At 43.1% G+C, this 27,456-nt stretch overlaps 1 protein-coding gene across 1 annotated transcript in view; it reads right to left on the bottom strand.

Annotated features, from left to right (window-relative positions):
• NUP205 (nucleoporin 205) overlaps window positions 1–25,575 on the bottom strand; it is a 64,055-nt gene extending 38,480 nt beyond the window's left edge. The window contains exons 1-15 of the mRNA XM_058681308.1: window positions 25,280–25,575; window positions 20,219–20,361; window positions 16,766–16,937; window positions 14,563–14,707; window positions 14,013–14,172; window positions 12,721–12,949; window positions 11,905–12,069; window positions 9,519–9,694; window positions 7,521–7,637; window positions 7,273–7,410; window positions 5,883–6,033; window positions 3,994–4,199; window positions 2,655–2,837; window positions 926–976; window positions 298–507 (exon numbers count right to left, since the gene is read on the bottom strand). Of these exons, the coding sequence (XP_058537291.1) occupies window positions 298–507; window positions 926–976; window positions 2,655–2,837; window positions 3,994–4,199; window positions 5,883–6,033; window positions 7,273–7,410; window positions 7,521–7,637; window positions 9,519–9,694; window positions 11,905–12,069; window positions 12,721–12,949; window positions 14,013–14,172; window positions 14,563–14,707; window positions 16,766–16,937; window positions 20,219–20,361; window positions 25,280–25,307 (2,274 nt within the window). The 5' untranslated portion in view covers window positions 25,308–25,575. The remainder of the gene's footprint in view (window positions 1–297; window positions 508–925; window positions 977–2,654; window positions 2,838–3,993; window positions 4,200–5,882; window positions 6,034–7,272; window positions 7,411–7,520; window positions 7,638–9,518; window positions 9,695–11,904; window positions 12,070–12,720; window positions 12,950–14,012; window positions 14,173–14,562; window positions 14,708–16,765; window positions 16,938–20,218; window positions 20,362–25,279) is intronic.
• Window positions 25,576–27,456: the final 1,881 nt, after the last annotated feature.

The raw sequence follows: 27,456 nt of genomic DNA on the forward strand, positions 1-27,456 counted from the left end.
AGCCGTCACCTGCTACCTCCCAGGGTGCATGCCAACAGGAAGCTGAAAATGGAAGCGCAGATGGAAGCAAAACCCAGGCAGAAGAGAAGCGTCCCAAATAGCATCTTAACTTTTATGCCAATCCCCACGCTGGTTCTCAACTTCTCAAATGAAATCAGACAATAGATTTTAGAATTAAGACTGAACTGCACTAACTTTCAGATGTTCAAATGAACTTACGGCACCTTGTATCTTTCATTCAAAAAAAAAAAAAAAGCAGTAAATGAATAAGTAGAGAAAAGTTTTTTTCGAACATACCTTTTCAGCTGCTCTCCGGTAAGCTCTCGTGCGGAATCGAAGAAACACAGAATCTCTAAGAAACTGCAGATAAGGGTCAAAGCCAGGGGGCCGCAGACCAGCGCCCAAATTGGAAGGAAATGAACTCTCCACCAGAGTACTAATAAGTTGGCAAAAGGCTCGCGTCAACGGGTATTCTTCACACCGGGATTCTATTTCACTTAGTTCAACCTTCCAAAAACAACAGAAAAAATTTGATAACGGAAACAGCACGGCATCAAGCAGCACATCTTGCAGACAGACTTAACGCATTATCGGTGCTACATCACACCAAAAGATATGTAACAGATACTGTCATTGTCTTTTACGAGACACAAAAGTATTACAGGAATCTAGATGACCAGAAGGAAGAATTTCAATATATCATCTCCCATTCTGAATTAAAAACAATCTTAAATTGTCCTGAAACAAGAAAGAATAGACAAAAAAGAAATAACAATTTTCAGTTCACATTAGCTCAAGTAAGCTAACTGAACTGAATTCACATTAAAAAAAAAAAAAAAAACTTATGGCAAACACAACAAATTTGAAATATACAGGAACTGTCCTTATCACTATATCTAAAACTTAGTACAATATTAGGCTTTACCTCAATACCAATCGCTTGCCTCTGGCTTGGAACCCTGACGGTCTGCAGTATCTGAAAATAACCAGAAGGATGTCAGGAACATTGCTCTCCCATCAGTGAACGGCACGGCTAACCAGCGCCACCGTCCGAGCCCACCCAGTGCACCCACACACTGCGAGACGGCCACCAGAAATGACGCTCCTGTAGGATTTCTCTTTTGGCAGCTTCAGATAAAATTTCTGATTGTCTGGGATTTAGGAAACTGGCTATTTCCAAGAGCAGCCAAGTTTGTTTTTAAGCAAGTATCTTCTCAGATATTCTGGGACTTAATCTCATGAGGAATCTGAGATGATGTCTCAGCAGTGTTCAAGATAGCGCTCTACTCATAATCAGTCCCACTTACACTCAAAAGCAAATCTAGTAACGGGTTCCTTAAAGGGCCAGAAGAATATTCTATTCTGACCCTGCTGGTCCTAATTATTCCGCAGTACAATAAATTATACTTAATGTCAAGAGACTTTGATCTCTTGCAAGTCAACCAACCATTATCAGGGCGAACAACAGTTTTGCTGTAAGGACAGAAATGATTAACCTGATCATGTTCATTTCAGGTGTAAAACGAAGGTCTAAGCCTGTAGTGCACTCGTCTGTGCTGGTGCATTCATGAATCAGAGTGTGAAGCATCAACAATAAGCCCAATGAACTCAGCCTCCCTGGAAACAGGCAACTCTCACAAAGCATGAGGAGCAACCTCTGGACACCTATGTTAGAAGCATCGTACTGCAGGGCTTCACAACCGATGCTTCTGTGAATGAGAGTCACAGACATCTCCCACCTAACTACCTTCCTGGAGGTAACTTACATATTTCCTTTTTACTTGTATCACACACAGACTGGGTATACTGGACAGAAAAATTCAAAATATGTCAGCTCTGCCAGGAATACTTTTGCTAGAGTTCACATTTATAAAAAGAACAGGTAGCAATAAAAAAAAGCTCAAACATGGTATCACTCACACAGTGTAACTGCCCACATGTGTCAGCACTGGTACATTCCCTAAATGAACAAACATCAAGAGTCCCTACTATCACATTCCTATTTTTGGTCAGAACTAAGATTATGACCATACCAATGAGCTCTTACAACCAATGACACAATGACATCTTTTAGCTACTATTAAAATGGTTATGCAAACTTAGCAATCAGTCGAACTTGCCCTACAAGGAGAAAACCACCCCCAATGACAACGTGCAGTCATCTAGACACGTCAGTCTTCTGCTACGGAACATGAAGGGCACAGAAGGCAGGAACCACAAAGAAAACCAGGTGCTCCTCACACGTAATGATTAAGACACCTGACAAAGACTTATGTCATCCTAGTCTCAGAGTGGAGGGATTCTGTCTATCCAGTATTATCACAGACACTGAAACACAAATTCTACAAAGACATATGGAAGCTACACCTCCCACAGTGCAGTGAAGGAAATGAACTCTCCATCAGAGTACTAACAAGCTGGCAGGAATCTAGATGAAGCAGTAGGAAGAATTCCCATATATCATCTCCCATTCTGAATTACAAATACAGGATACACAAATCCAGGCCCATGATGAGTTTCTGCTGCTGTGCTCAGTCTCCAAACCATAACTTTCTAACCGGGAAGTTCACGGTATAATATTAAGTCTCAACTGGATGTTGTTGCTTCCACAGTATTATCAGATGCACTTTCCAAACTGATGTTCATGATGGTACCTGAGTGTATTCCAGTGACTGCCAGAGGGAAGCAGCAATTTCAGGAGATTTTCCAAAAGCTGCGAGTGTCTTCAGCAGCTCAGCCTTGAGCACAGGAGCAATACTGCACTGCAGCAGCCCCAGGATCACCACGATGGGGGTCCACTGCGGATGCTCACAGAGTGCCAAGCGAGCGTTTTCACTCTGAGAATCAAACACAGAAAGAACAAAGAGATTTTCCATTTTTAAAAGCTAACACAGATGACCAGCCACCGTCTAAACTGCCGGCACTTATACCAGGCCCTCATAGGTTGAACACATAGTGAAACAAAAGCAAGCCTGTCATTTAGACTTGATGATGTCTACTGTGGATCAAATCAAACCACCAGAAAGACTGGAGGAGAAATGGCCTTAGCATTACTCCTACAGCTCCAAATATGGCAAATAACAGAAATAAAGATAAGTGGTCTGCCAGGGTCACAGAAATCTTACCTAGACACTTTCACTACTTTCTAGGACAATGTAACACATGTTATACCGTACTATAATGTATGAATGAATACCAACTCTGTCCTAAGAGAAAAATGAATATATGCAGTATCAAGTATCACTTTTAATTCAGTAAAAAATAATTACTAAATGTTTTGATGATTAATAACATTAGGCATCATTAGGAAAATTAAAAAGTGAGAAGACACTACTCCTGTGCCTCAGACAGAAGCTCAAACCAGAGAAGTTTGTTCTAGTGAACAATAAAAATAGAAGAGATCTGCAAGTTATGAAACCATGTCATAAAAACAATATTTCTTTATTATATATATTTTTTTATTTCGTTTTATGACACAGTTTGATAAGCTCTGGGATTCCCCCAACCCCTCCACAAACCCTCCCCGCCATGCTGGATTCCTCCATATCGTTGTGGTGGAACAGTTCACATAAACAACATTTTTTTTTTTAACAAAAGTTAGTTTGGAAGCAGTGGCTAAAGCGGTCAGACATTAGAGAAAAAAAATTGATATTAGTAAATAACATTTTTAAGTGAAAATCTTCTTTACATAAACATATACACCCCTAACACAGCAAGATTTCTGAAAGAATGTGCATGCGATAACTAATTCTTATTTGCCTTTCTGTTTTGTCAGGCTTAGACTACTATATTTACCTTAAGACTGCATCAGTCAGTAAGTAGAGCTACCATCATTATCCCCTTCAGAAAGTTAAAAAGCGTTAAGGACAGAATGAATGCTGTCAATATTCTAAATTTATCACTCATAAATTTTAACATTAAAAGATGCTGGGAACTTAAGAATGCCACTGGGCTAGGATACAAATAAAATGCTGCCACAGATGGGCTGCCTACCCAGGTAATGATGGTCGATGTGAGCTGTAAGAAGGCAATGAGCCCATCTTGCTCCTTCTGGGTGATACCACGAGAAGGAAGGTGACGGTACTGGACGCTGTCTGCGCTGGGGAGGTCCTTCCGCAGGTGCTCATGATAAAGCATTAAGGAGTGGAAGAAATGCTCCCAAGAAACAGGACTGCCACCTGCTCCCTGGATGTTTTCAACTGTGAAGAAAGAGCACAGAATATTCTCTCAAAAATGCCTAGACATTTGCTTGGCAATAGAGGATGTATTTAAAACAATACATTTCATTTATCTGTGCCTTAGCATAATGGGAATCTTAGTAATACACAGGCTAAATTCCTCAGTGACCTAGAACTCAAATTTTTCCTCAGAGCTAAGAACAGAGACATATAAATGCATAGGCAAATTGCTAGGCAAGCCCATTAATTGTTTTGCATTCATGGGCGTTCTCTGCAATTAAACAGGGCTGTGTTATCCACAGAATAATTCACAATGAGCTTGAATTCTCAAAAAAGGGGAAAAAAAGGAAAATAAAGGAAAAGAGGTAGCTGTAAGCTGTGTTTGTAAATTATATTACTCCACTGCATGCCAAGGTCTCGGGGCAAAGACACAGCACGCAGGTAGTTTGGACAGAGTCACACAGACTTCAGTGCTACCCGGGGCTCCCTGAGTACTGGTGACTGTGGACAATTACTCCTCTAAGCCTTCATTTCTTTACATGTAAAAATGAAAATATAACAAAGCAGATATTTCCTATTTTGTAGCATATTTTAATTAACCAGATCTAAGTCTGAAAAGTACATGAGGGAAAAAGAGTCAAGAAAAGATTAAAAAACAGAAAGAAAAAGAAAACAAATGCCTAACAGATAAAAAAAAATGAAAGTTATATGGCAAGTACATATACTTTGTGTATCAGATTTATTCTTCAAAAGATATATGCATAAGTGTTTCAACCAAGCCAGAAGAGAAAAAATGAAGAAGAAAAAAAAAAAAAAGATCAATCCATGTTAGATATCCTCTATCCAAAATGTTTAGGACCAAAAGTATGTTGGATTTTGTATTTTGAAAATTCAGGAATATTTGCACACATTTAGGGATGGTACCCAAATTTAAATATCCATTTATGTTTCACAACCACTTTACACGCATTGCCCGAGGGTCATCTTCTGTAGCAGGCTCAGCGTGCATGCACTGAGTAAGGCCCATGATAATCAATGTGAAATTCTCTGCTTCTGGTGTCACATGTGTGCTCAAAACTGCTATGAAGTTTGCAGCATAACAGATTTTTGAATGTTCACCCATACATTAATTCTAATTCATTAAAATAAATTGCATTTTATAAATAGAAATAACAAAAATCCTGAAACTGTGAGGCAACAACAAAGACCATAATAATAACAAAGGCACTGCATAAATACATAAATTACATAAAGCCACCAGAGTGATCTTTCCTATACTGACAGATATAATTCATATTTCTGATAGAATCTCAAACAAATAACCAATATGCATAGGCAATGGGGTGCCAAAATCAAGACTCGAGAACGGTGTTGTGGTGTTGCCAGTTAGGCTACCCTTTGCAACACCAGCATCTCATTTCAGAGTGGTAAGTTCAAGTCCTAACTACTCCACATTGCTGATCCAGGTTCCAAATCCAGCCATGAAAGCAGAAGATAAAGGCTCAAGTGCTTGGTCTTCTGCCATTCATGTGGGAGACCAAGACGGTGTTCCTGACTCCTGGCTTCAGCCCAGCTCAGCTCTGGCAATTGTGGCCTTTGGGGAGTGAACCACTCTCTCTGTCACTCCGCCTTTCAAATAAATATCTACTTATTAAAATGAGAGGGGAGAAAAGACTAGAATAACAACCTGCAGATTTTGCTTACCATGGCTACTACCGTTGACTTTCAGTAGACTGAAACAGTAGTGGGCACACTGGGGCCCGCTGGACAATCCCTGAAGCATTTTTAAATAAGGAATATAAATAGTTGGAGGCAACAGGTCACCCATTTGCCTAACAAACTTGGACAAGACAACCTGAAACAGGAAGAAAAAGTTTCTAAACAAATGTTTCATGAGTTTAAGGCCACATGAACCAGCTAATCAAGACTAACTAATCAAGTGTTCCAATTTAATCCTCTCAGAATTTTAACATTAAACATTAACTACGACTCCACTTCCCACCTAGCTTCCTGGGAAGACAGTGTAGGATGGCTCAAATCCTTGTGCCCCTGTATCCACATGTGAGACCTGGAAGAAGCTCCTGGCTCCTGATTGGCTAAGCCCTGGCAGGTGCAGCCTTTTGGAGAGTAAACCAGTGTAGATGGAAAATCATTCTCTCTCTTCTCTGTTAATCTGCCTTTCCAATAGAAACAAATAAATCTTTTTTTTTTTTTAAAGATTTTATTATTATTGGAAAGCCGGATATACAGAGAGGAGGAGAGACAGAGATGAAGATCTTCCATCTGATGTTTCACTCCCCAAGTGAGCCAAGAAACAAATAAATCTTTAAAAAAAAAAAAAAAAAAAAAAAAGAACTTTCAGGAGCCAGCACTGTGTATCAGCAGGCAAAATGTCCACATCCCACAGAATTTCAGTTCAGTTCCTGGCTGTTCCGCTTCTGATCTAGCTTCTCCAGCACACATGACAGCCCAAGGACCCGAAGACCCAAGGACTTGAGGCCTTGCCACTCCCGTGGAAGACCGAAATGGAGTTTCTAGCTTCTGACTTGGCCCTGGTTGTCACTGGCCCTGGGGGAGGGAACTCACGGATAAAAGGATGTTCTATCTCTACCGGTTGCTCTACCTTTCAAATAAACTTTTTTTTTTAATTTAAAAACAGAAAATGAACTTTTGCCTATATAATCTAGATATTCATATGCATTTGTTACCAATTAAAACTTCTAAGCATCTTTAACACCTGTACCTCTCTTACCATCCCCAACTGCGTAAGAATTATGTGCACTGGTTATTACCATGCCTATGGAAGACAGGCTAAAATATTAACACTAGGACGTGATACATAAAGAACCTAGATGCCTTTCTGCTCCGATGACCTGACACCTAGCTAGCATCTAAAAAACAGTTAAGCACATAGACTTCAAAATCAGCAGAACTTCAACTCCGGGGTTTCAATTTCCTTAAATCAGAGGTAAAAGTGTCCATTTCTAAAGGTGATACCAGCGGCCATTTCCATTATCAGGAAATAACATTGTTCCTGTCTCAAGGCACTCAATTTTTTAGAGAAGCATTAGGGTAGGAAAACTAAAAGACTCACCTGGCGTTGAGGAGGTCGCTGATGAGCCACCCCTAGGTAAGAGCCCATGATACTGGGGGTCTGAAGGGGCTCTGAGGGACACCAGTACTCCAGAGCAAGCTCTAAATGAAATGGGTTTTTTTTATATAGTTCACCAATCTGCAAAGAAGCAGCAAAGATTGTGGGCAGATGTATTTCAGCGCTAAACATGAAATTAGGGGGAAATGGAGAGAAGGGTAGGTGACAAGTGATGCAAAGAAATGGCTTACCAAAAGCATCAAGTGTTCCAGATCCCTTCTAAGTGAAATGGGGGGCTCGTTCCCCATCTGCATACTCATGTGAATCATTCTAGCATCTTCATCTGCCCGATTCCGCAGCTGTTTCACCTGTTTAGTTTGAGACGATTTAAAATGTAAACTTGATATATATATATGCTAACAAAAATGAAAACAGGAAATTGAGGAATATCTTAAAGCAACTACATAAAGTTACTTAAAAGTCTATTCCATTTTGGTAATGTAAAGAAATATGCTAGAAATTTTATTGTAATATTACTGACCCATAATTTATAGTAACTTAGAGCTTCAATGCATTTTCCCCCATAAATGGAGTTCAGCCACAGTACTTCTTAAAGGGGACAGTACTGTCACTATGGGCGGAAAAGGCTTTCTCTAAGCTAGAGCATCCTAAATGTGGCAGGACATGTAGTATACTTTAACCACTAACTACCAGTAGTACTAATTATTGTAACCAAGCAAAACTGACCCACACTTCCCAAAAACACTTTCAAGAATACCATAGCTTAGGTTCAGCATAGCATCTGAATGAGCTCAATGCCAACAGAAATTTTTTCTTTAAAAATAGCTAGAGATTTCAGCATTCTCAATACTCAAAAGAAAAGGACATAGGAAGTCAGTAAGGGTATGAAAGTCTAGAACCAGTCTCAATTGACTCAACCCAACTGGCATTTACAGAACACCACACGGCACAGACCAGCGGCACAACATGAACAACCAGTTAAGCCCACTATAAATTCTTAAACACAATGTAATGGATTAAGAACTTATGTAACTTTTATACAGATGAGCTGTAACCATGATTTCTGTGTAATGAAACAGCCCAAATAATCCAGTATCTATTAAAAATTCCAGGTCCTAGAATTGTGTGACTAAAAGCATTATTTACCCTATTCAAGCAATTTATCATTTAAAATTCAAATTCCATTGTTTCAGATGATACCCAAAGTCCCATGTGTAGTACTTTTAAGTCTTATCCCTTTTAAATGTTTATTTCCATAAATATAAAATTAAAGGTTTAACAAGCTGCTTTGTTCCAAAGGGCAGAGCTTCCAAAATTTTGTGACCTATCAAGCGCTTTGGAGTTGCTGAGGGTTGAAATTGTTAACTCCACCTGTACTAGTCTAAAGATTCCAGGTATGCATCATATCCAACCAACTAAATTCTAAATTCTTTCCTGGCAGGAAATAAGTTTCCATTCAGTTGTGTTCTTTACAACATCTAGCCTATTAGCTGGAACAAAGGAGAAATTCAATGAACACTCAACTCAATTCATTAAATAACGGACAAGCATTTCATTCCTTGGTTGTCATCATTCTGAGTTCATTTTTATTTTCTTTAAAATTTTCAGAAGGTGTGATACAGAACTGTACAATGTAACACAAGTGGAGACCCTTCAGGGTACACACACAAAAAAAGTGGCTTCTTTGCTCAGTCACTCCTGTCACCATTTTGATGACTCCTCTGACCCAAGTGGCACACAAAGCACATGCTAAGAGGAAACGCTCTGGAAGGGCTCTTACACCACCACACAGAAGTCATGGTGACAGCTCATCTAAACAATAGCTACACAATGGTTTCTCAACCCAGAATTGCAACTGTACCCATGCTGAAGCCTACTTATACAGCTAAATTAAGAGCCTTAGCAAAATTATCTATAAAACAAGATTTTTCACTAGTTTCATCCAAGTACAAGATAAAAATACTAAAGATGGGGGGTGGGTGAACAGCACAATGGTTCAATTGGCTAATCTTTCCCTTACAGCTCCAGGACTGCAGGACTGCATATGGGTGCCAGTTTGTGACCCAGCTGCTCCACTTCCCATCCAGCTCCCTACTTGTGCCCTGGGAAAGCAGCAGATGTCCCAAAGCCTTGGGATCATTAGTTTCTAAAACATAACACTAGTTATCAGTTTAAATTTTTGCAAAAATCTTCTAGTACTTTGTATTCATATCACGTGATTACCCTACCTTCATTGGCATAAGTGCAAGAAAATCTGTGATGAGATTATGGATCCTGCGAATATAGAATTCCTCCTGATAGAAGTTTTCTGACACCACTACTGATTCAGTTAGGAACAGGAAAACATTGTCAGCAATTGCAAGCTCTGCCATTGCTTCATCTGCTTCTGTGAATTCAGCCAGAGCTGGAAACACATGTAAGCAAACAGTCAGTGGAAGAAAAGTCATTAGCCAAATGATAGCATTGCATATTATGTTGAAAGCTCAAAATTCAGATATTCATAAGAAGCTACAAGACAAATAATGCTTGAACATAGGTGCAAAGAGCCTCAACAAAATACCATCGAGCTGAAATAAATAGCACAATATAATGATATAATAGCACAATATAATGATATAATAGCCAATTAAGCGGGATTCCTTCCAGGATGCAAAGATGGTTCAATATGCACAAACCAACAAATGCAATATGTCACAGCTACAGAGGGAAAAATTAAGACATGCTCTAGCAGATGCATAAATAAAACTCTGTATAACTCTGACTCATAAATCTCAATGAACTACTGAAAAAATACACTAGAAAATTACATTCTTTTTGTAATTTAGATATGTGATATAACAAAATAGTCAGGGAACTATCATTCAAACATTAAAATGATACTAAGGCTTTAATCTCAATGAAGTCTCTACACATGAATGCCAAAGTCCAAATAGCTTTCTATCCTTTTAATAAAGTCTTTAATGTAGACTAAGAATTATTCCTATCACTAAAAAGCTTTTCTGCAAACCTGTTAGGAATACTAATGATCAAAACATTCTAGAACTATACAACTGCTAAGACGCTGGAACCTCTTTACAGAGAAACGGCACATACTGACAGGGACTGTAAAGTTGAATAGAGCCTTTTGAGATTTACCATGAAAACCTACATAGCACTCACAATGTCTGGGTAGTGATCCAGATGTTACAATGCCACACGGGGCATGAGGCTCCCCTGTGGAGTGCACAGGTTGAAATCCCAGCTCTGCACCTAAATCTAGTTTTTCACTAATGTACACCCGGCAGGAAGCATACTGGGATCTCTGCCACCACCTGCAGTGAGGGACTGAGTTCCTGGCACCTGTTTTTGGCCTGGCTGTTGTAGACATTGTGGGGTGTGAAATCAGCATGTGGCAACTGTCTATAATTGTGTCTATCTCACAAAAAAAAAGGAATAGTATCCACCCTGTTATGGTGAGCCACTGTTAATATGATTATTGATGAATATAACTTACAGAACAGCTTATGCTACATTGAGTCAGAATTCTAGGGTGCCACTGTTGTATAGCACAGCAGGTTAAGCCAATCCCGGTATTCCATACTAGAGTACCAGCAGAGGTACCAAGAAACTGGACCCATGTAACCCTTGTGGGAGACCAACATGAAGTTCCTAGCTGCTGGTTTCAGCATGGCTTAGCCCTGCATGTTAGAGGGATCTGGAAAGTGAACCACAGAATAAAGATCTCACTTTCTCTCTCCCTCTATGTCACTCTATTTTTTAAGTAAATAAAAACCCAGGGCCAAAATTAGGTGTAACAAAAGACTTGCTTTGGATGCCCATATACCATCCTGGAATGCCAAGGCTTGAATCCCGGCTGCACTCCCGACTCCAGCATCCTGGTATGAGCTCAGCCCTGGCTATCGTAGGATCCAGCACATGAACCAGGGAACAGAGATTTTTTTTTCTGTTTCAAATGAAAATAAAACTTTTATTTGCTTTCATTAAATAAACAAAGACAGAGATACTCCCCAAATGCCGGCCAGGAAGCCAGAAGCCAGGTACTCAATCATGACCGCCAGGAGTGATGGAGAATCAACCCCTCCACTCCTCACGTCCTGCCCTGCAGCTTATGCATTAACAGCAAGGTGGAACTGGAAGCAGAGTTAGGCATCGAACCCTGGCATGCTGACACGGGATGCAGGCACTCCCGGTGGCATCTTCACCAGGACTCTAAATGCCTACTCCCTATAAAAACTGTTAAAAACCACTGAGTTTTTAACTTGACAAAAGGTGAAACCATGAAGCTTATCCATGAACAAACCAAGAAGGAAAATGTGGAAAATAATAAGTTATGCTTCTAAAGAACATGTAATGGGATATTGTCATTTTTAATGTCCAACTCTTAACCTCTTACTCTGAGGCTAAAGGGGGCATTGCAAAGATGTAAAAGTTTTTTTAGAGGAATGAAAAATAACATTTCATCTGTTTTCTTTAGCCAGGAAGTAGGTCTGTATTTCACTCCTACTTCACAGAATGTCATCTAAAACAACTTTGGCTAATCTTCCAATGTTCACGCTCGTAATGCCATGGATGAGGATTCTATGCTCACCAAAGCATCCCAGCTGCCCCTCCTACCTGTCACGTCTGAGAGCTGGGATACTCCCCTCAAGGTGAGTGCCCAGGCAAGCCTCACTGTGGCTTGCAGCCCAGGCAGCTTCCAGGCCTGGCAGTCCTGCAGTCGAGAGTGAATCGTTCCGATGTACTGCCTCTCCGTCAGCAGCGGAAGCTGATGGATCACATCTGAAATCACACACACAGACCCCCTGAGCACGACTGCGCAAGTAAATCCTGACTTCCGACATACATGACTAATGCCTCAGAGACAAAAAAGCTGAGCCTTCTCACAAAAGAAACAGAGCTAATTAACACGAACATTGGACAGACCAAGAACTACATTGCTAAGGATAGTAGACACGACAAAAATGAAAGGATAAACAGACAATAATCCTAAATTTTGCGATTTTTCTTCACTTAGTCACTCAATTTTAAATATAAAGCATTGCTATTTAAATATCAAAAACCTTCACTTAAATATAGGTCAAAGATGAAATATTACGGAAAATTTAGTCATCATCCCTTAGAATGTTTTCATAAAAGATTTGAAAATATGAATAAATAGAAGAAATTAGAAAAATCAGGCATTTGTAACTCACAAACACAATCTTTAAATAGCACAATATATTCTTTAACACTTTCCAGTCCCCAAAGGGAACCATCCCCACAGAAATACCCAACAGAGCTGAAGCGATTTCCTGAAATCCAAATATGTACAAACCACACATGCAGAAACAAAGCACACAATGTACTTCATCAGTAAAATACTGTCCTTGAGTGTTATCTGCAAGCTTGATTTTTAAAAACAAGCATATGGAGAGATACAAAACGTAATACCCTCCCGGTCCTCTGCGCTTTGCTCGATAAAGCTGATGTCGAAGCAGTAAAGAAGTGCCATAAGCAGAGCCAGGTTCACCGCATCCAGCGAGCCATTGGCCTCAACGGTCACTCGTTCCAAATGGCCAATGAGGAGCAGGGTGTCATCTTTGCTTAAGGGTGACTGGCAAGCCCAGGCAAAAAGGCTTTCTGCCAAAGACTGCCTGCACTCTTTGATGAGATCTGAAACCTGGAAAATACAAGCAGGATCACCAGTATAAATAAATCAAAGTTTGGTACGATTGTAAAACCCAAACTATTTTTTTTTTTTAAGTTAACAGAATAAACCTATCTAAACTCACAAGTGATTCCACAAATTTCATCTCTGGAATTCTGAACAAACTATATTGCACGGCCTTCATTCTTATGTTGCTTAAGAAATTGAGATGGACCTGATGTGGTAGCCTAGTGGCATACACCAGGGTCCCATATGAGCACCAGTTCTAATTCCAGAAGCCCTGTTTCCCATCCAGCTCCGTGCTAATGGCCTGGGAAAGCAGTGGAGGACGGCCCAAAGCTTTGGGACCCTAAACCTGCGTGGAAGACCCAGAGGAGGCTCCTGGCTTCGGACTGGCTCAGTTCTGGCCACTGCGGCCACGTGGGGAGTAAACCAGTGAACAGAAGGTTTTTCTCTGTCTCTCCTTCTGTCTGTAAATCTGCCTTTGTTATAAAATAAATAAATAAATAAAAAAGGAATGGAGGTGATCTATTTTTTTGTTTGTTTTTAAAGATTTATTTATTTTTATTGGAAAGGCAGATATACAGAGAGGAGATAGAGAGGAAGATCTTTCGTCTGATGGTTCACTCCTGAAGCGGCCACAATGGCCAGAGCTGAGTCAATCCGAAGCCAGAAGCCTCTTCCAGGTGTCCCATGCGAGTGCAGGATCCCAAAGCTTTGGGCCGTCCTCAACTGCTTTTCCAGGCCATTAACAGGGAGCGGGCCGCCGGGATTAGAACTGGCGCCCATATGGGATCCCAGCGCATTCAAGGCGAGGACTTTAACCACTACGCTATCACATCAGGCCCGAGGTGATCTATTTCTTAAAGAATTCTGCCAAGGAAGTAAGCTGGAATGGCACGTAAATGACTATATAGAAGCGGAAACAACTGCACGGCCATTCACAGACACTACTGACAACATACTTTACTATGCAATATTAATTTTCTTATGCTTATGAGAATAGTTTAACTGTCAAAATTCTTCTGCCTCTGAGAGCTCACGCAACCATGACCCCATCTCAATGAACACTTGCCTCTTTGCGATGTTTTTCACTGCCCAAACCTCTTTCTCGCTGTAGTTTCTCGAACTCATTATTCACATCAATCTGTGACACTAGGGTAAGGACTTTATAAGTCAATCCTTGCTCCATCAGCTCATCTGTAAAGCGTGTTGTCATGGAAACCAGCTCTGGACTGTAATGAAAAGAAATCAATAAACAACTAAGTTTGAACAATAATATTTACACTTCCTACAATAACAAAGCAAATGCTCTTTTGTCAATAATGTTATGTTACTAAAAATAACCAGGGAAAATTATAAACAAGGTCTTTTCATCTTTTCTGGATTGTTTGACTTCTATAAACTTCTAGCCATAAATAACTGAACTGTTTATTTGCAACCGCAATAAAGCAAGTTTAACTTTTGCAACATTCTTTCTTGACTAAACACATTGTACATTATTCTGACTGTTATACAAGCTACTTAAATCACACGTAAGAGGGAAAAATTTTTATTTTTACTGATAATTGTAGCTTTGCAAATGGTAGCAAATTAATCCCTGAAACTTAAAGAAGCAACGAGACCTGAGTTCTAGAGTCCATGTCTTTCCTCGTCTGGACTGTATCAAAGCTTTCAGGGAGTTTGCAATGCACCGCTTTCCATCCCAGTACAAAAGAACAGCTACCAGTCCTCTGGTGAGGCCAGGAAAATGTGGCTGTTGGTGCTCTCCTGGAAAAGGAAGTTGAGAAATAAATGGTTTAGTAAAGAACTGCAGATGTCTTTATTAAAAGATGAGACAAAGACTATATGAATGTTAAGAATCAGAATGTTTGCATTTACAAGGCTGTGAGGAAGGATGCTGTACTTAAACACACACCCACTGGTTTACCTCCTGCACAACCAACTCAAGGAGCCATCGTGCTCAAACACCAACAGTGACATGGAATACACCATTTTCCAAACACCCAATGTCACCCTCATCTGCTCGCTCCACGTTCTGGGTGAAGATCTTTGCAACCAACTCATTCGCTGAGTCTGATTTTATTCAATGCCCATTTCACTCTCTCAGATGAAATCTTTGTTTCAAACATTTGGGAGTTTCCTCCATGAGTCCTCTCTGAAAATTAATTTTTTTTCTTCTTTAAACAATTCAAGTTCATTCTCCGTTTTACCTGCTCTCCGTTGACTGAGATCCACCTGAGCCTTTGTACACTTCCCTGCCTATGACCCCAGTTTCTCCTCCAACAGCTTTCCTCTCTTCTCACCCTAATCTTTCCTAAATGCTACTTTCCTCTGTTCCCCAAGGTTGACAACTTGCTGCACCCTTCTGTACTCTCTGTATGGGTCATTTCCTCTGCCTGGATGCCCTTCCTCCCACGTATTCACTCACCCTGCAAGCCGCTTCACTCTGTAACACCTAACTATGTAACACCACCTTTCTGAGGACGTCCTAGTACATTCAAAGGTCAACTGAATCCCCTTGCCTCTAGACCACAGCTAAGTCTTGTACAAACTATTAATGGGACTGTGTTAAAATGTTCTATCTCCCCACGTTTCTCTCAACTGATAGCCTATGAGATCCTTGACACTAGTTGAGGTTTTATTCAGCTTCATAATGCCAGAAACGTAACACTGGCATACTGCAAGGGCAAAACTTATGTTAAATGACGTGTGAGTTAAACTCAAAGCTCAAGCGTGTCAAACTAACAACCCACCACACAATGGCAAAACTACCTTCTTCATTCTCAGAACTACCTCTTTAAATGCAGCCTTAAGGAGCCAGTCAGTCAACGGTCAGTTAAGCTGCCAAAGGCAGGGCTCCCATCCCACATGGGCACCGGTTCAAGCCCAGCAGCTCCACTTGCGATGTAGCTCACTGCTAATGAGCCTGGGAAAACAAGAGAAGATGATCCAAGCCTTGGGCCCCTCCACATACATGGGAGATCCGGAAAAGCTCCTGGCAACTGACTCCAGCCCAGCCCAGTCTCAGCTGTTTTGTCATTTGGAGAGTGAACCAGCAGATGAAATACCTGCCTCACTTTCTAACTTTCAAAGAAATAATTTTTTTCTAAAAACACAGCCTTGGATCAGAAAAGCATTCAGCACTAACAACATCACGTAATAGATATATTATCCATTCCTTATGTGAACCAACCCCACAAAAACAAACTTGACAAAAGCAGCAATTTTACCTCCTAACTGACGAAACTGTAACTGCTTTATGCTACACAGCTTCTGAGATGTCAGCAATTATTCTTTGCTAGGAAGTGACCCTAGAAAAGCTATCTTAGACTCTCGTCAAAAAAAAAAAAACCAGTATTTTTAATATAGTTTCAGCAAATGAACAATAGCAGAAGCTACTTTAGAACTTAAATAGCAACATAGTAGGTTAATTTATGCTTCCGTACCTCTTTACCAGAACTTCAGTGAGAAGTCAACCTACCAGGGCCCGGAGTGATAGCGTAACAGTTAAAGTCCTTGCCTTGCATGCTGCTGGGATCCCATATGGTCGCCAGTTCTAATCCCGGCGGCCCTGCTTCCCAGCCAGCTCCCTTCCTGTGAACTGGGAAGGCAGTTGAGGATGACCTAAAGCCTTGGAATCCTGCCCTCACATGGGAGAACCAGAAGAGACTCTTTACTCCTAGCTTCGAACTAGCTCAGCTCCAGCCGTTGCAGCCACTGGGGAAGTGAACCATCGGACGGAAGATCTTCCTCTCTCTCTTCTCTCTGTGTATCTGACTTCTCAATAAAAATAAATAAATTTAAAAAAAGAAGAAGTCAACCTACCAGCGAGGAGAAGTTCCACAGCCGCCAGTTCTCCAATGTCAAAGAGGTCACTGAGAATAAAGGCTTCTTTAATGAGCTGCTCCGGAAGCAGTCGCGTGCCCTGCTGACCCTGGATGGCCACGCCCTCTGTGCTGGCCTTCTGAACCTTCTCATGCTGTTGAACGTTTTTTGGCTACAATGATAAAATTATTATGAAGAAATTTAAAGAAAATGAGTACTTTGAAGACTAGCTCCCATGACAATGTATCCAGGTAACGTGGCAAAGAGACATTTTTCTTATTAGATCATGTAGAATTTGACTTTTATTAGACAGAATTTTGCATGATTTTCTTTTAATTATTTTTATTGGAAAGTCAGATATACAGAAAGGAGACACAGAGAAGAATTTCTGTCTGATGATTCACTCCCCAAGTGGCTAGTGGCCAAAACTAAACCGGACCAAAGCCAGGAGCCAGAAACTTCTTCCAGGCCTCCAAACGGGTGCAGGATCCCAAAGTTTTGGGCCATCCTCAACTGCTTCCCCAGGCACAAGCAGGGAGCTAGATGGGAAGTAGGGCTTCCGGGATTAGAACCGGTGCCCATACGGGATCCCAAAATGTGCTAAGACTTTAGTAAGAGTTTAGCTGCTAGGCTACCATACTGGGCCCTGTACTTGTTTTCAATTTTGTATCCTAATGCTGGGCCCGGCGCATGGCGTAGCAGCTAAAGTCTCGCCTTGTATATGCAGGGACCCTATACAAGCACCGGTTCTAATCCCGGCAGCTCCACTTCCCATCCAACTCCCTGCTTGTGGCCTGGAAAAGCAGTTGAGGATGGCTCAAAAGCCTTGGGACCCTGAACCCATGTGGGAGACCTGGAGGAAGTTCCTGGTTCCTGGCTTCAGATTTGCACAGCACCGGCCGTTGCGGTCACTTGGGGAGTGAATCAGTGGACAGAAGATCTTCCTCTGTCTCTCCTCCTCTCTGTATATCTGACTTAGCAATAAAAATTAACAAATCTTTTTTAAAAATGCTACTTCATTAACAAGTTGTTTCTTCCTAATTCAAAACTAAAAAATTTAGAGAAGGTACATAAAACGGCATACCCTTCTCCAAAGTTTCTAAGGTACTACATGAAGGAAACAACATGGAAATAATACTCTTACCCACTTCCTATAGCCCTTGAACCTTTTTACCCTAATTAACTATGTAAAGATTGTCAAAAATATAATAAAATATTAAAAAAGGCCCGGCGGCGTGACCTAGCAGCTAAAGTCCTCGCCTTGAACGCCCCGGGATCCCATAAGGACGCCGGTTCTAATCCCGGCAGCTCCACTTCCCATCCAGCTCCCTGCTTGTGGCCTGAGAAAGCAGTTGAGGATGGCCCAATGGGACACTGCACCCGCGTGGGAGACCCGGAAGAGGTTCCTGGTTCCCGGCTTCGGATCGGCGCGCATCGGCCCGTTGCGGCTCACTTGGGGAGTGAATCATCGGATGGAAGATCTTCCTCTCTGTCTCTCCTCCTCTGTGTATATCTGGCTGTAATAAAATGAATAAATCTTTAAAAAATATATATATATTAAAAAAAGTTTCTAAGGTACTTCTCCAATGATATATCTAATAAAGACAATAATACAATTATCAAATAGAAGTAACAAATGGTTAGGTGACTTGCTGAATTAGTCAAGTGAACAACAGTTTAGTAATATACATCCATGTGGGAGATCTAGAGGAAGCTCCTGGCTCCTGGCTTCAGACCAGTCCAGCTCTGGCAATTGCATTCATTTGGAGACTGAGCCTGCTGGAAGATTTCTGTCTCACTAACTGTTGACTCTAAAGTAAAATAAATAAATCTTTAAAAGAAAAAATGGCAAGTTTTTTCACACAAAAATGTTTTGAAAGCCACACACAAAAGGCATCTTCAAAAAGTTTATGGAACATAGGCCCAATGCAATGGCTCAGTGGTTAAATGCTTGTCTTGCATGTTCCACCTTGCATGTGCCAGGATCCCACATGGGTGCCAGTTCATGTCCCAGCTGCTCCACCTCCCATCCAGCTCCCTGCTTGTGGCCTGGGAAATCAGTACAGGATGGCCCAAAGCCTTGGGACCTGCACCCATGCGGTACAGGGTTCCTGGCTCCTGGCTTTGCATCGGCTCTGCTCTGGCTATGCAGTCGCTTGAGGAATGAGCCAGTGAACAGAGGATCTTTGTATCTGTCCCTCCTCTCTGTGAATCTGGTTTCCCAATAAAAATAAATAAACCTTAAATAAATATTTTTTTAAAAGTTCATGGAATATAAATATTGTGGGAAAAAATGCATGGATTTAAAAAATTTCTTGCACCAAAATAATCTTTAAATTTCATTTATCCATGAACTTTCTTTTATTCCTAAACATATCTTTACTTAGTTTTGAAAACAAGAGAGGGAAAGAGCAAGAGGAACACCCACAGGAGCAGGCGCTGAGCCACAAGCAAGGCAGGAGCTTTGTCCAGGTCTGCCCGCGTGCCAGGGCTCAAACACCCGGGCCATGCTCTGCTGACCTCAGCAGGCCATCTGCGGGGAATCACCGAGAGGCGGACACTATGTAATGACCGCACCAGCTACACCACAACTCCTGCCACTCTTCAGGCACCAAAACTGTCAAAGAGCAAGGGGGAGAGTTTCCACATCTGAAGCCTCTCCACTGATGTACTATACTTCCAGCTGCAGTGACTCAGGCTATGCAATAGCTGGCCCGTTCAGTTAACACAAGTTACAGAGCGCTACGAAGATTTACAATGCTGAAGTGCATCTGGAAATGCATAAACTAAAAGTCTTGCCAAAGACAGGTGCATTGCTAACTGCAGGTAAGAAAAGTCTGAGTCAGCTACTAGTGCTTGACTACACTGACTTCCTAAATCATCATCAGGGTTTTCAAGTTTATCTGCAGGTTTGTGGTAACTACAATGTATTCATTTCTATCAAGATCTAAAAGAAGGTAATTGCTCTTAGGGGAAATTATATGTTAAAAGAAAACTTGAGGGCCCTGCGGCGTGGCCTAGCGGCTAAAGTCCTCGCCTTGAACGCCCCGGATCCCATATGGGCGCCGGTTCTAATCCCGGCAGCTCCACTTCCCATCCAGCTCCCTGCTTGTGGCCTGGGAAAGCAGTCGAGGACGGCCCAATGCTTTGAGACCCTGCACCCGCGTGGGAAACCTGGAAGAGGTTCCTGGTTCCTGGCTTCGGATCAGCGCGCACATTGGCCCGTTGCGGCTCACTTGGGGAGTGAATCATCGGACGGAAGATCTTCCTCTCTGTCTCTCCTCCTCTCTGTATATGTGACTTTGTAATACAATAAATAAATCTTAGAAAAAAAAAAAAAAAACTTGAATCACTGCAGAAAATTAGAATTGATTTGCTCCTTTAAACTTCCAAAAAAAAAAAAATTATTCTTTTTTGAAGCAAACGCAAAGACCAAAAAAGAGAAGTTCTTACTGGGTTTCTGAATAACGAGATGAAGTCAGGCTTGTGTTTCTTCAGAATCATATCCAGAAGGTGGCCGGCTTCAGGCTGCCTCCTCCAGAGCGCATTGCCCACTGTGTGCCAGATGTCTTTGTATGGACCCCAGAGACTAGCGGCTTAAAGGGAAAAGAAATACACCTGTGTCAACAAAACCTGCACCGATGAAAGCAGGAGGCTTCACCTACACACCCCAGTCACACCCACAGCCACTTGCAAAGACTAGTACAAATCAAACATTAAAACAAAAGCAGAGTTTATTCAAATTCAGACAATAATATAAAGGTAATCTTATTTAATAATAGATAATCAGATAAATCCTGGCCTTCAGCTGCAATATCAACTGGCCCTGTCGGCAACGGACAGAGCTGAGCCGAATCAAAGTCAGGGGCCAGGAGCTGGGCGCCCAAGGCTTTGGGCAGTCCTCCACTGCTTTCCCAGGCCATAAGCAGGGAGCTGGGTGGGAACCGCAGCAGCCAGGACAATAATCGATGCCCATATTGGATGCCTCACTTGGCGGCAGATGATGAGCCAGTTGAGCCATCGTGCTAGGCCCAGAAATAAGTGCTTCAAGCTTTGGCTTCCTTATGTGTGAAACAGAAACACCATCTACTTTAAAGGGTTATAGGTCTTTTAGATGTGATAACCTAGGTAAACCACACAACACAGTACATTTCCACCCCTCCCTCTCATCCAAAGGAAGAGCAGGAGCAGGGAACACTCAACATATACCACTTTATTTCGGCTGGGATACCAGCTATCCAACAGCACAGGCAGGCAAGCGCTGGGATCAGCAGTTAGGATGCTACCTGAGATGCCCACGTCTCACACAGGGTGGCAGGGTTCAAGTGCAGACTCGGCTCCTCATTCCAACTCACTGCTAGTACACACCTACACAGGGTGATGTCTGAAGTGCTTGGATCGCTGCCTCCCTGTTCCTAGGCTCTGGCTTTGGCCTGGCCAAGCTCTAGCTATTGCAGACATCTGGGGGTTATAACAGCAGATGGAAGACGTCTCTCAATCTCTCTTTTTTAAATTTATTTATTTTGGGCTCGATGCAGTAGCTAAAGTCCTGGCCTTGCATGAGCCAGAATACCATACAGGTGCCAGTTTGTGTTCCGGCTGCTCCACTTCCCTTTTAGCTCCCTGATTGTGGCCTGTAAAAGCAGTAGAGGATGGCCCAAAGCCTTGGGACACTGCAACAGCATGAGAGATCCAGAAGCTCCTGGCTCCTGGCTGGATAGGCTCAGCTCCGGCCTTTGTATCTCCTTCTCTCTAAACTTTTATTGGAAAGATAGATTTTCAGAGAAAGAGAGAGTTCTTCCATCCACTGATTCACTCCCCAAATGGCAGCAACACCTCGAGCTGGGCCAGTCCAAAACTATAGCCTAGAGCTTATTTGGGTCTCCTGCGTGGGTGCAAGAGCCTGAGGGATTGTGCCATCCTCCCTTGCTTCCCCAGGCACATCAGCATGGAGCTGGATCAGAAATGGAACTGCCAGGAGTCGAACCAGAGTCCATATGGCATGCCAGCAATGCAGGAAGGGGCTTAACTTCTTATTCCACCTAGCCCTCTTCCTGTCAAATAAAAAAAAAATTTTTTTAATTGACAGCATAGGCAAATGGGATTCTCTGGCAAGCTTACATAAATAGGCTCACATTTTAATTTATAAACTAATGCCAACAGGTAATAGTTTGTAAACATGTATTTATTTATGAGACAGTTACAGAGAGAGAAGCAGAGACAGAAAGCGAGAGACCCTCTGTTCACGGGTTCACTCCCCAAATGGCCTCAACACCAGAGGCTGGGCCACGCCAAGGCAGGAGGCTGGAACCCCACCCAGATCTCGTACTGGCAGCAGGAGCCCAAGAACCTTGGGCTATCTTCTGCTGTTTTCCTAGGCATATCAGCAGAATAGAAAAGTACGGCGGGGGGTGGGGGTACGGTGGGAGGGTAAGGGTGTCCCCAACAGGTTAATCTTGCAACCTTCAAGGACCAGCATCCCATATGGGTGCCGGTTTGTGCCCCCTGAGCTCCACTTCTGATCCAGCTCTCTGCTTATGGCCTGGGACACCCATGTGCAGACCTCAAAGAAGCTCTGGTTACTGGCCTCAGGGATTTGGGAACAGAGAATGGAAGATGTTTCTTTGATTTATTTGTTTGTTTTTAGATCTTTCTCTCTGTTTCTCTCTGTGTGTAGGTCTGCTTTCTAATAAAAAAAAATTATTTAAAAAAAGTGGACATATGTGTGTACAATGCAGTATACATATCTACTTCCAAATCAAAGATAAACTCCCAATGAAACTGTTGGACATATCTTGACAACAGGATGCTAGACTGCCTGTCACTGGCTGTACCAACAATGTCAGGACACAAATAACAGAATGATGGACTTACGACTACTTATGAAGGACTAAACTAATGTAAAATATGGGAAAAATCAATTGGAGGGAAGGGAATTTGGGGAGGGGTAGGGAAATCTCAGATCCTATGGAATTGTACCATAAAATTCAAAAGAAAAAAAAAAGTGGAGCCATCAGACCTTGAATTGGCACTCATGGGATGCTAGCGCTGCAGGTGGCTGGCCGAACCTGCCACAACACTGGCCCTGGTACTAGCTCCTTGGCTTCTGCTGTGTGCTGCTATGTATGGTTCTAAGCTCTTCACACTTAATAAACGTGTTTTTAACATTCTATGATGTCCATATTATCTTCTCTCTATTTTATGAATATGACTGCTCAGGTTGACAAGTGTACAAGCCAAGTCGTGCTTATCGGATGTCACCCCAGGCAGTTTGACATCAGAGTGCACATTAAACTCTAGGTTAAGATCACCTCTTTGTGTAACAGTTGGAAAGTAAAAACATTTGAGAACATGAATTTATGTATGTCAACAGTAACCTGGGATTTAGTCTGGTAAATGAAGAAATTAACACACATCTAGATATGCTTAGGTAAATTTGTCTGAGCTCAGTCAAATTCATTTATCTAAAATATTAAGCTCCATGAATACATAGTAAGGTATCACAGGGGAAAAAGCTTACAAAAGCTCAAAGGAGCCGGCACGGTAACCTACTGGCTAAAGTCCTCGCCTTGCATGCGCAAGGATCCCATATCGGAACTGGTTCTAATCCCAGCAGCCCTGCTTCCCATTCAGCTCCCTGCTTGTGGCCTGGGAAAGCAGTCGAGGACGGCCCAATGCTTTGGGATCCTGAACTTGAGTGGGAGACCCGGAAGAAGCTCCTGGCTCCTGGCTTTGGATTGGCTCAGCACTGGCTGCTGCAGCCACTTGGGAAGTGAACCAGTGAATGAAAGATCTGTCTCTCCTTGTCTCTGAAATCCTGCCTTCCCAATAAAAATAAACAAATCTTTTAAGTTATTTTCCTTTTATGAGGCTATATAATATTCCACTGCTTTGGCCTATATGGACCACATTTTGTTTATTTGTTCCTTCTTCCGAGGATTACTAGGTGGCTTCTCTAAGAGATGTAACTGAAGTCTCAGGACTGGTGACTTTTGTAGATGCGCCCTCCCTGTTTCCAGGGAAACAGTGTGCAGCTGCTGGCAGCTCCTTTTCCCTTCCCTTCAAGGACTGCTTAAGGATGAAGCTGGAATGTGCTATGAAAAAGTTGTACATGACCAGACACAGGACATACAAGCTTTACACGTCTTGGGAGAGAGGGGCAGGATTATTAAGCATGTGACTTCATCACTAACACTCAAACAAGACGAAAATCCGAATTGGGTTGCGCTTAGTTTAGGCACCCAAGACTGGCTTAGAATCATGCACTATTTAACTGAGGAAATGAGGAAACCACCTTAAGCTTCTGTGAAATGGAGTAGTAGCTGCAGCACAGGTGTATAAAAGAGACTTAATAGGACGATTCAAGCACAACAGTCAGTCCAATGCTAGGACAGGACAGGCGCTCACTAACAGAAGCTCTCACTGCTACAAAGTAACTTCAGCACTCACAAAACAGTTTATCAAACTCACATCTGGACCATCTTTCAACTGCCATCACTCAGACAGCATGTCCAATCAGTACCCATCCCCATCCCATCCCCCGTTCAAGGCGCAGAGAGAACACACACCCGAGGGTTCCACTGAATGAGGATCATTCTCTGTAAGCACCACAGGGATATTCTCTCAATGGTGCCCACGAAGTAAAGCGTGTCTCAATGAAAGCATTAACATCCTGAATTAACTTTTCAGGACTGCCCCACCCTCTGCAGGACATCTACATTCTCACCTTGACTGCTAAGAGCCGGTGGCGCACCGGGAATTATGACAAACTATGAAAATGCATGTCTTTCAAATCACTCCTTGGAGAGAGAGCAGCCACAGCGTGAGAAACACCAAAGGAGGAACCGCCACAAATATTCCGAGTTCCGCTCCAGCGTTCCAGAGCCCACCCCTCCCCGAAAGCCGGCCCCGAAGGTACAGCATCGTGCGAGGCCAGGGCACAGCCACAGCTGCGGCAGTCATCAGCCGGCTACAGCGGCGCCCTGTCCCAAGCCGCCTTCCAAGGGGGCAGCCTTCACGACCCAGACTCCTCGCTAACCGGCAGGACCTCTCATCCTGCTAAGTCGAGGCCTGGGTGCCGACTCCGAGACCTCCGTCAGTGTGCAGTCTCCACTCGGCGGCTGCAAAAAAAATATCTCGGATCCTCTGGCCTCGCTACTAGACAGTCGACGCCTTCCTTGGAGAAATCCGGGCCGCAAACGCAAATCCGGGTGGAGGCTGGGAGGGACCAGACTCAGATCTGGGCTGGAAGAGTCCGCACTCTTGGTGCGAGGGACCAAGCCTCACGGTCTCGGTTCACACACCTCCACTCGTGGGTTAGAAGCCACGGCAAGGACGCGCGCCATTCAAACCCGGGAAGGGGCGGCACCCGAGGGCCAGGCGTCCGGGAAGAAGTGACACGGCGCCCCAGGAGAAGGCTACCCTCCCAGGAGCCACACGGCCCGCGTGTTTGTCTGGGTTCATCGCCGCTCATCGCCCCGGTCCGTCGTCTCCTCGTTGCCCGGCCACACTCACCTGAATTTACCGCCAACAGCGTCGCCATCTTGGAGGCGCACTAACGGAGCCCTCCCGCCGCACGGAGGCCCCAGCGGGGAGGAGGCTGGCCGAGGCGCCGCCTGAACGGAAGGCCAACACGCCGGCCGCCCCGCACCGTGCGCTTCGCCGGCCCAGACGGACGCATAGCTCCAACAACTGCCCTGGGTCCAACATCAATTTTCACTGAAGCCCATCCCCGATCAAAGAAGGCGAAGGCAACCACTTCGGAGGCGCTGGGGTCCTTGCGCTGCAGGGAATAGCGCAATGCAACCTGGAACTTGTAGTAGACGAGGGCAGTTGATACGCTCAAGCAGGAAGACGCGCTCAGGGCTGTTAAAAGCACGCTGTTTGTACGGTTATAGAGGCCAAGCATTTGAAACACTGCCTTCGTTCCACGTGACATTTTCCTGGCATTACCACCTTACCTTGTGAGCATCGCAAGCCAAATTTGCATGACATTTCATTTTACTAAGTATATTGTATCACTGTAATTGGATATGATGAAATAAATCATATATATATATTTTTTTAATTTAAATCACAGCGAGCGAGACATAGCGGTATTGTCAATCCATTGGGTCATTCTCCCATATGCCTGCAACACCTAGGATTGGGCTAGGCTGAGGTCAAGAGCCAGGAATCTCCCTCCATTCTGGTCTCACATATGTGTGGCAGGGACACGAGTCCTTGGGCCATCTTCTGCTGCTTTCCCAGGTGCCTTAGCTGAGGCAGCCGGGTCCGAAGCAGAACTGCTGGGATTCGAACCACCACTGCAATACGGATGATGGTGTCCTAAGCCATGGCTGAAAGAACTGAACCAAAATGCCTGCCCTCAAATCATCATTTTTTTAGGAAAAAAAAATTTAATATATTCAAATGAAGGAAATAAACACTTTGCTTCAATAACATGGCCACTTTTCTTACTTACACTGACACAATTTATTTCTTTTAAAGATGTATTTACTTTTATTGAAAAGACAGAAAAGAGAGAAGGGGATATAGAGAGAAGAATCTTCCATCTGTTGTTTCACTCTCCAAGTGACCGCAACGGCCGGAGCTGAGCTGATCCAAACCCATGAGCCAAGAACCAGGAGCTTCTTTCCATCTCCCACGTGAGTGCAGGGTCCCAAGGCGTTGGGCCATCTTCGACTGCTTTCTCAGGCCACAAGCAGGGAGCTAGAAGGAAAGTGGGGCCACTGGGATTAAAACCGATGCCCATATGGGATCCTGGCATGTGCAAGGTGAGGACTTTAGCCACTAGGCTACCACACCAGGCCCAACACAATTTATTTTTACGCAGATCCTAGACCTGATCCACAAGCTTTTTCTTTTTTTTTTTTTTTTAAGATTTATTTTATTTTCATTACAAAGTCAGATATACTGAGAGGAGGAGAGATAGAGAGGAAGTGGAGCTGCCGGGATCAGAACCAGCAGCCATATGGGATCAAGGCGAGGACCTTAGCCACTAGGCCACGCTGCCAAGCCCCACAAGCTTTTTCTTACATGAGTATCTAAAATAGCTGGACTCCTCTCTTAAAGATCAATTTATTTGGGGCTGGTGCTGTGGCACAGTATCATAAATCATGGACTGCAGTGTCTATATCCTGCATAGACACCAGTTGAAGTCCCAGCAGCTCCACTTCAAATCCAACTCCCTGCTAACACACCTGGGAAGATGCGTCCAAGATTTGCTCCCCTGCACCCATGTGGGAGACCTGGAAAAAGCTACTACCTCCTGGTTGCAGCCTAGCTCAGCCCAGGTCATTGCAGCCACTTGGAGCGTAAACCACTGGATGGAAGATCTCCATTTCTCCTTTTTCTAACTCTGCCTTTCAAATAAATTAATAAATCATCTTTTAAGATATTGATTTATTTATTTGAAAGACAGAGACAGATCTTTCATCTACTGATTCACTCCCCAAATTACTGCAATAGGCAAGGTAAGCCAGGAGCAAGCCATGAGCCAGGACTCCATCTAGTGGTTTCCTACTGGGGGCAGGGAGCCAAGTTTTTGAGTCATCGTCTATTACTTCCAAGGGGTGTTGACAGGTGGCTGGATCCGTATCAGAGTAGCCAGAAATCAAATCAGCCTTACACTATGGAATGTGAATGTCACAGGCAGCAGCTTAACTTACTGCCCCGTGCCTGTCCCCACA

This window comes from Ochotona princeps, chromosome 25 (genome assembly GCF_030435755.1).
Source record: "Ochotona princeps isolate mOchPri1 chromosome 25, mOchPri1.hap1, whole genome shotgun sequence".
NCBI classification, from domain to species: Eukaryota; Metazoa; Chordata; class Mammalia; order Lagomorpha; family Ochotonidae; genus Ochotona; species Ochotona princeps.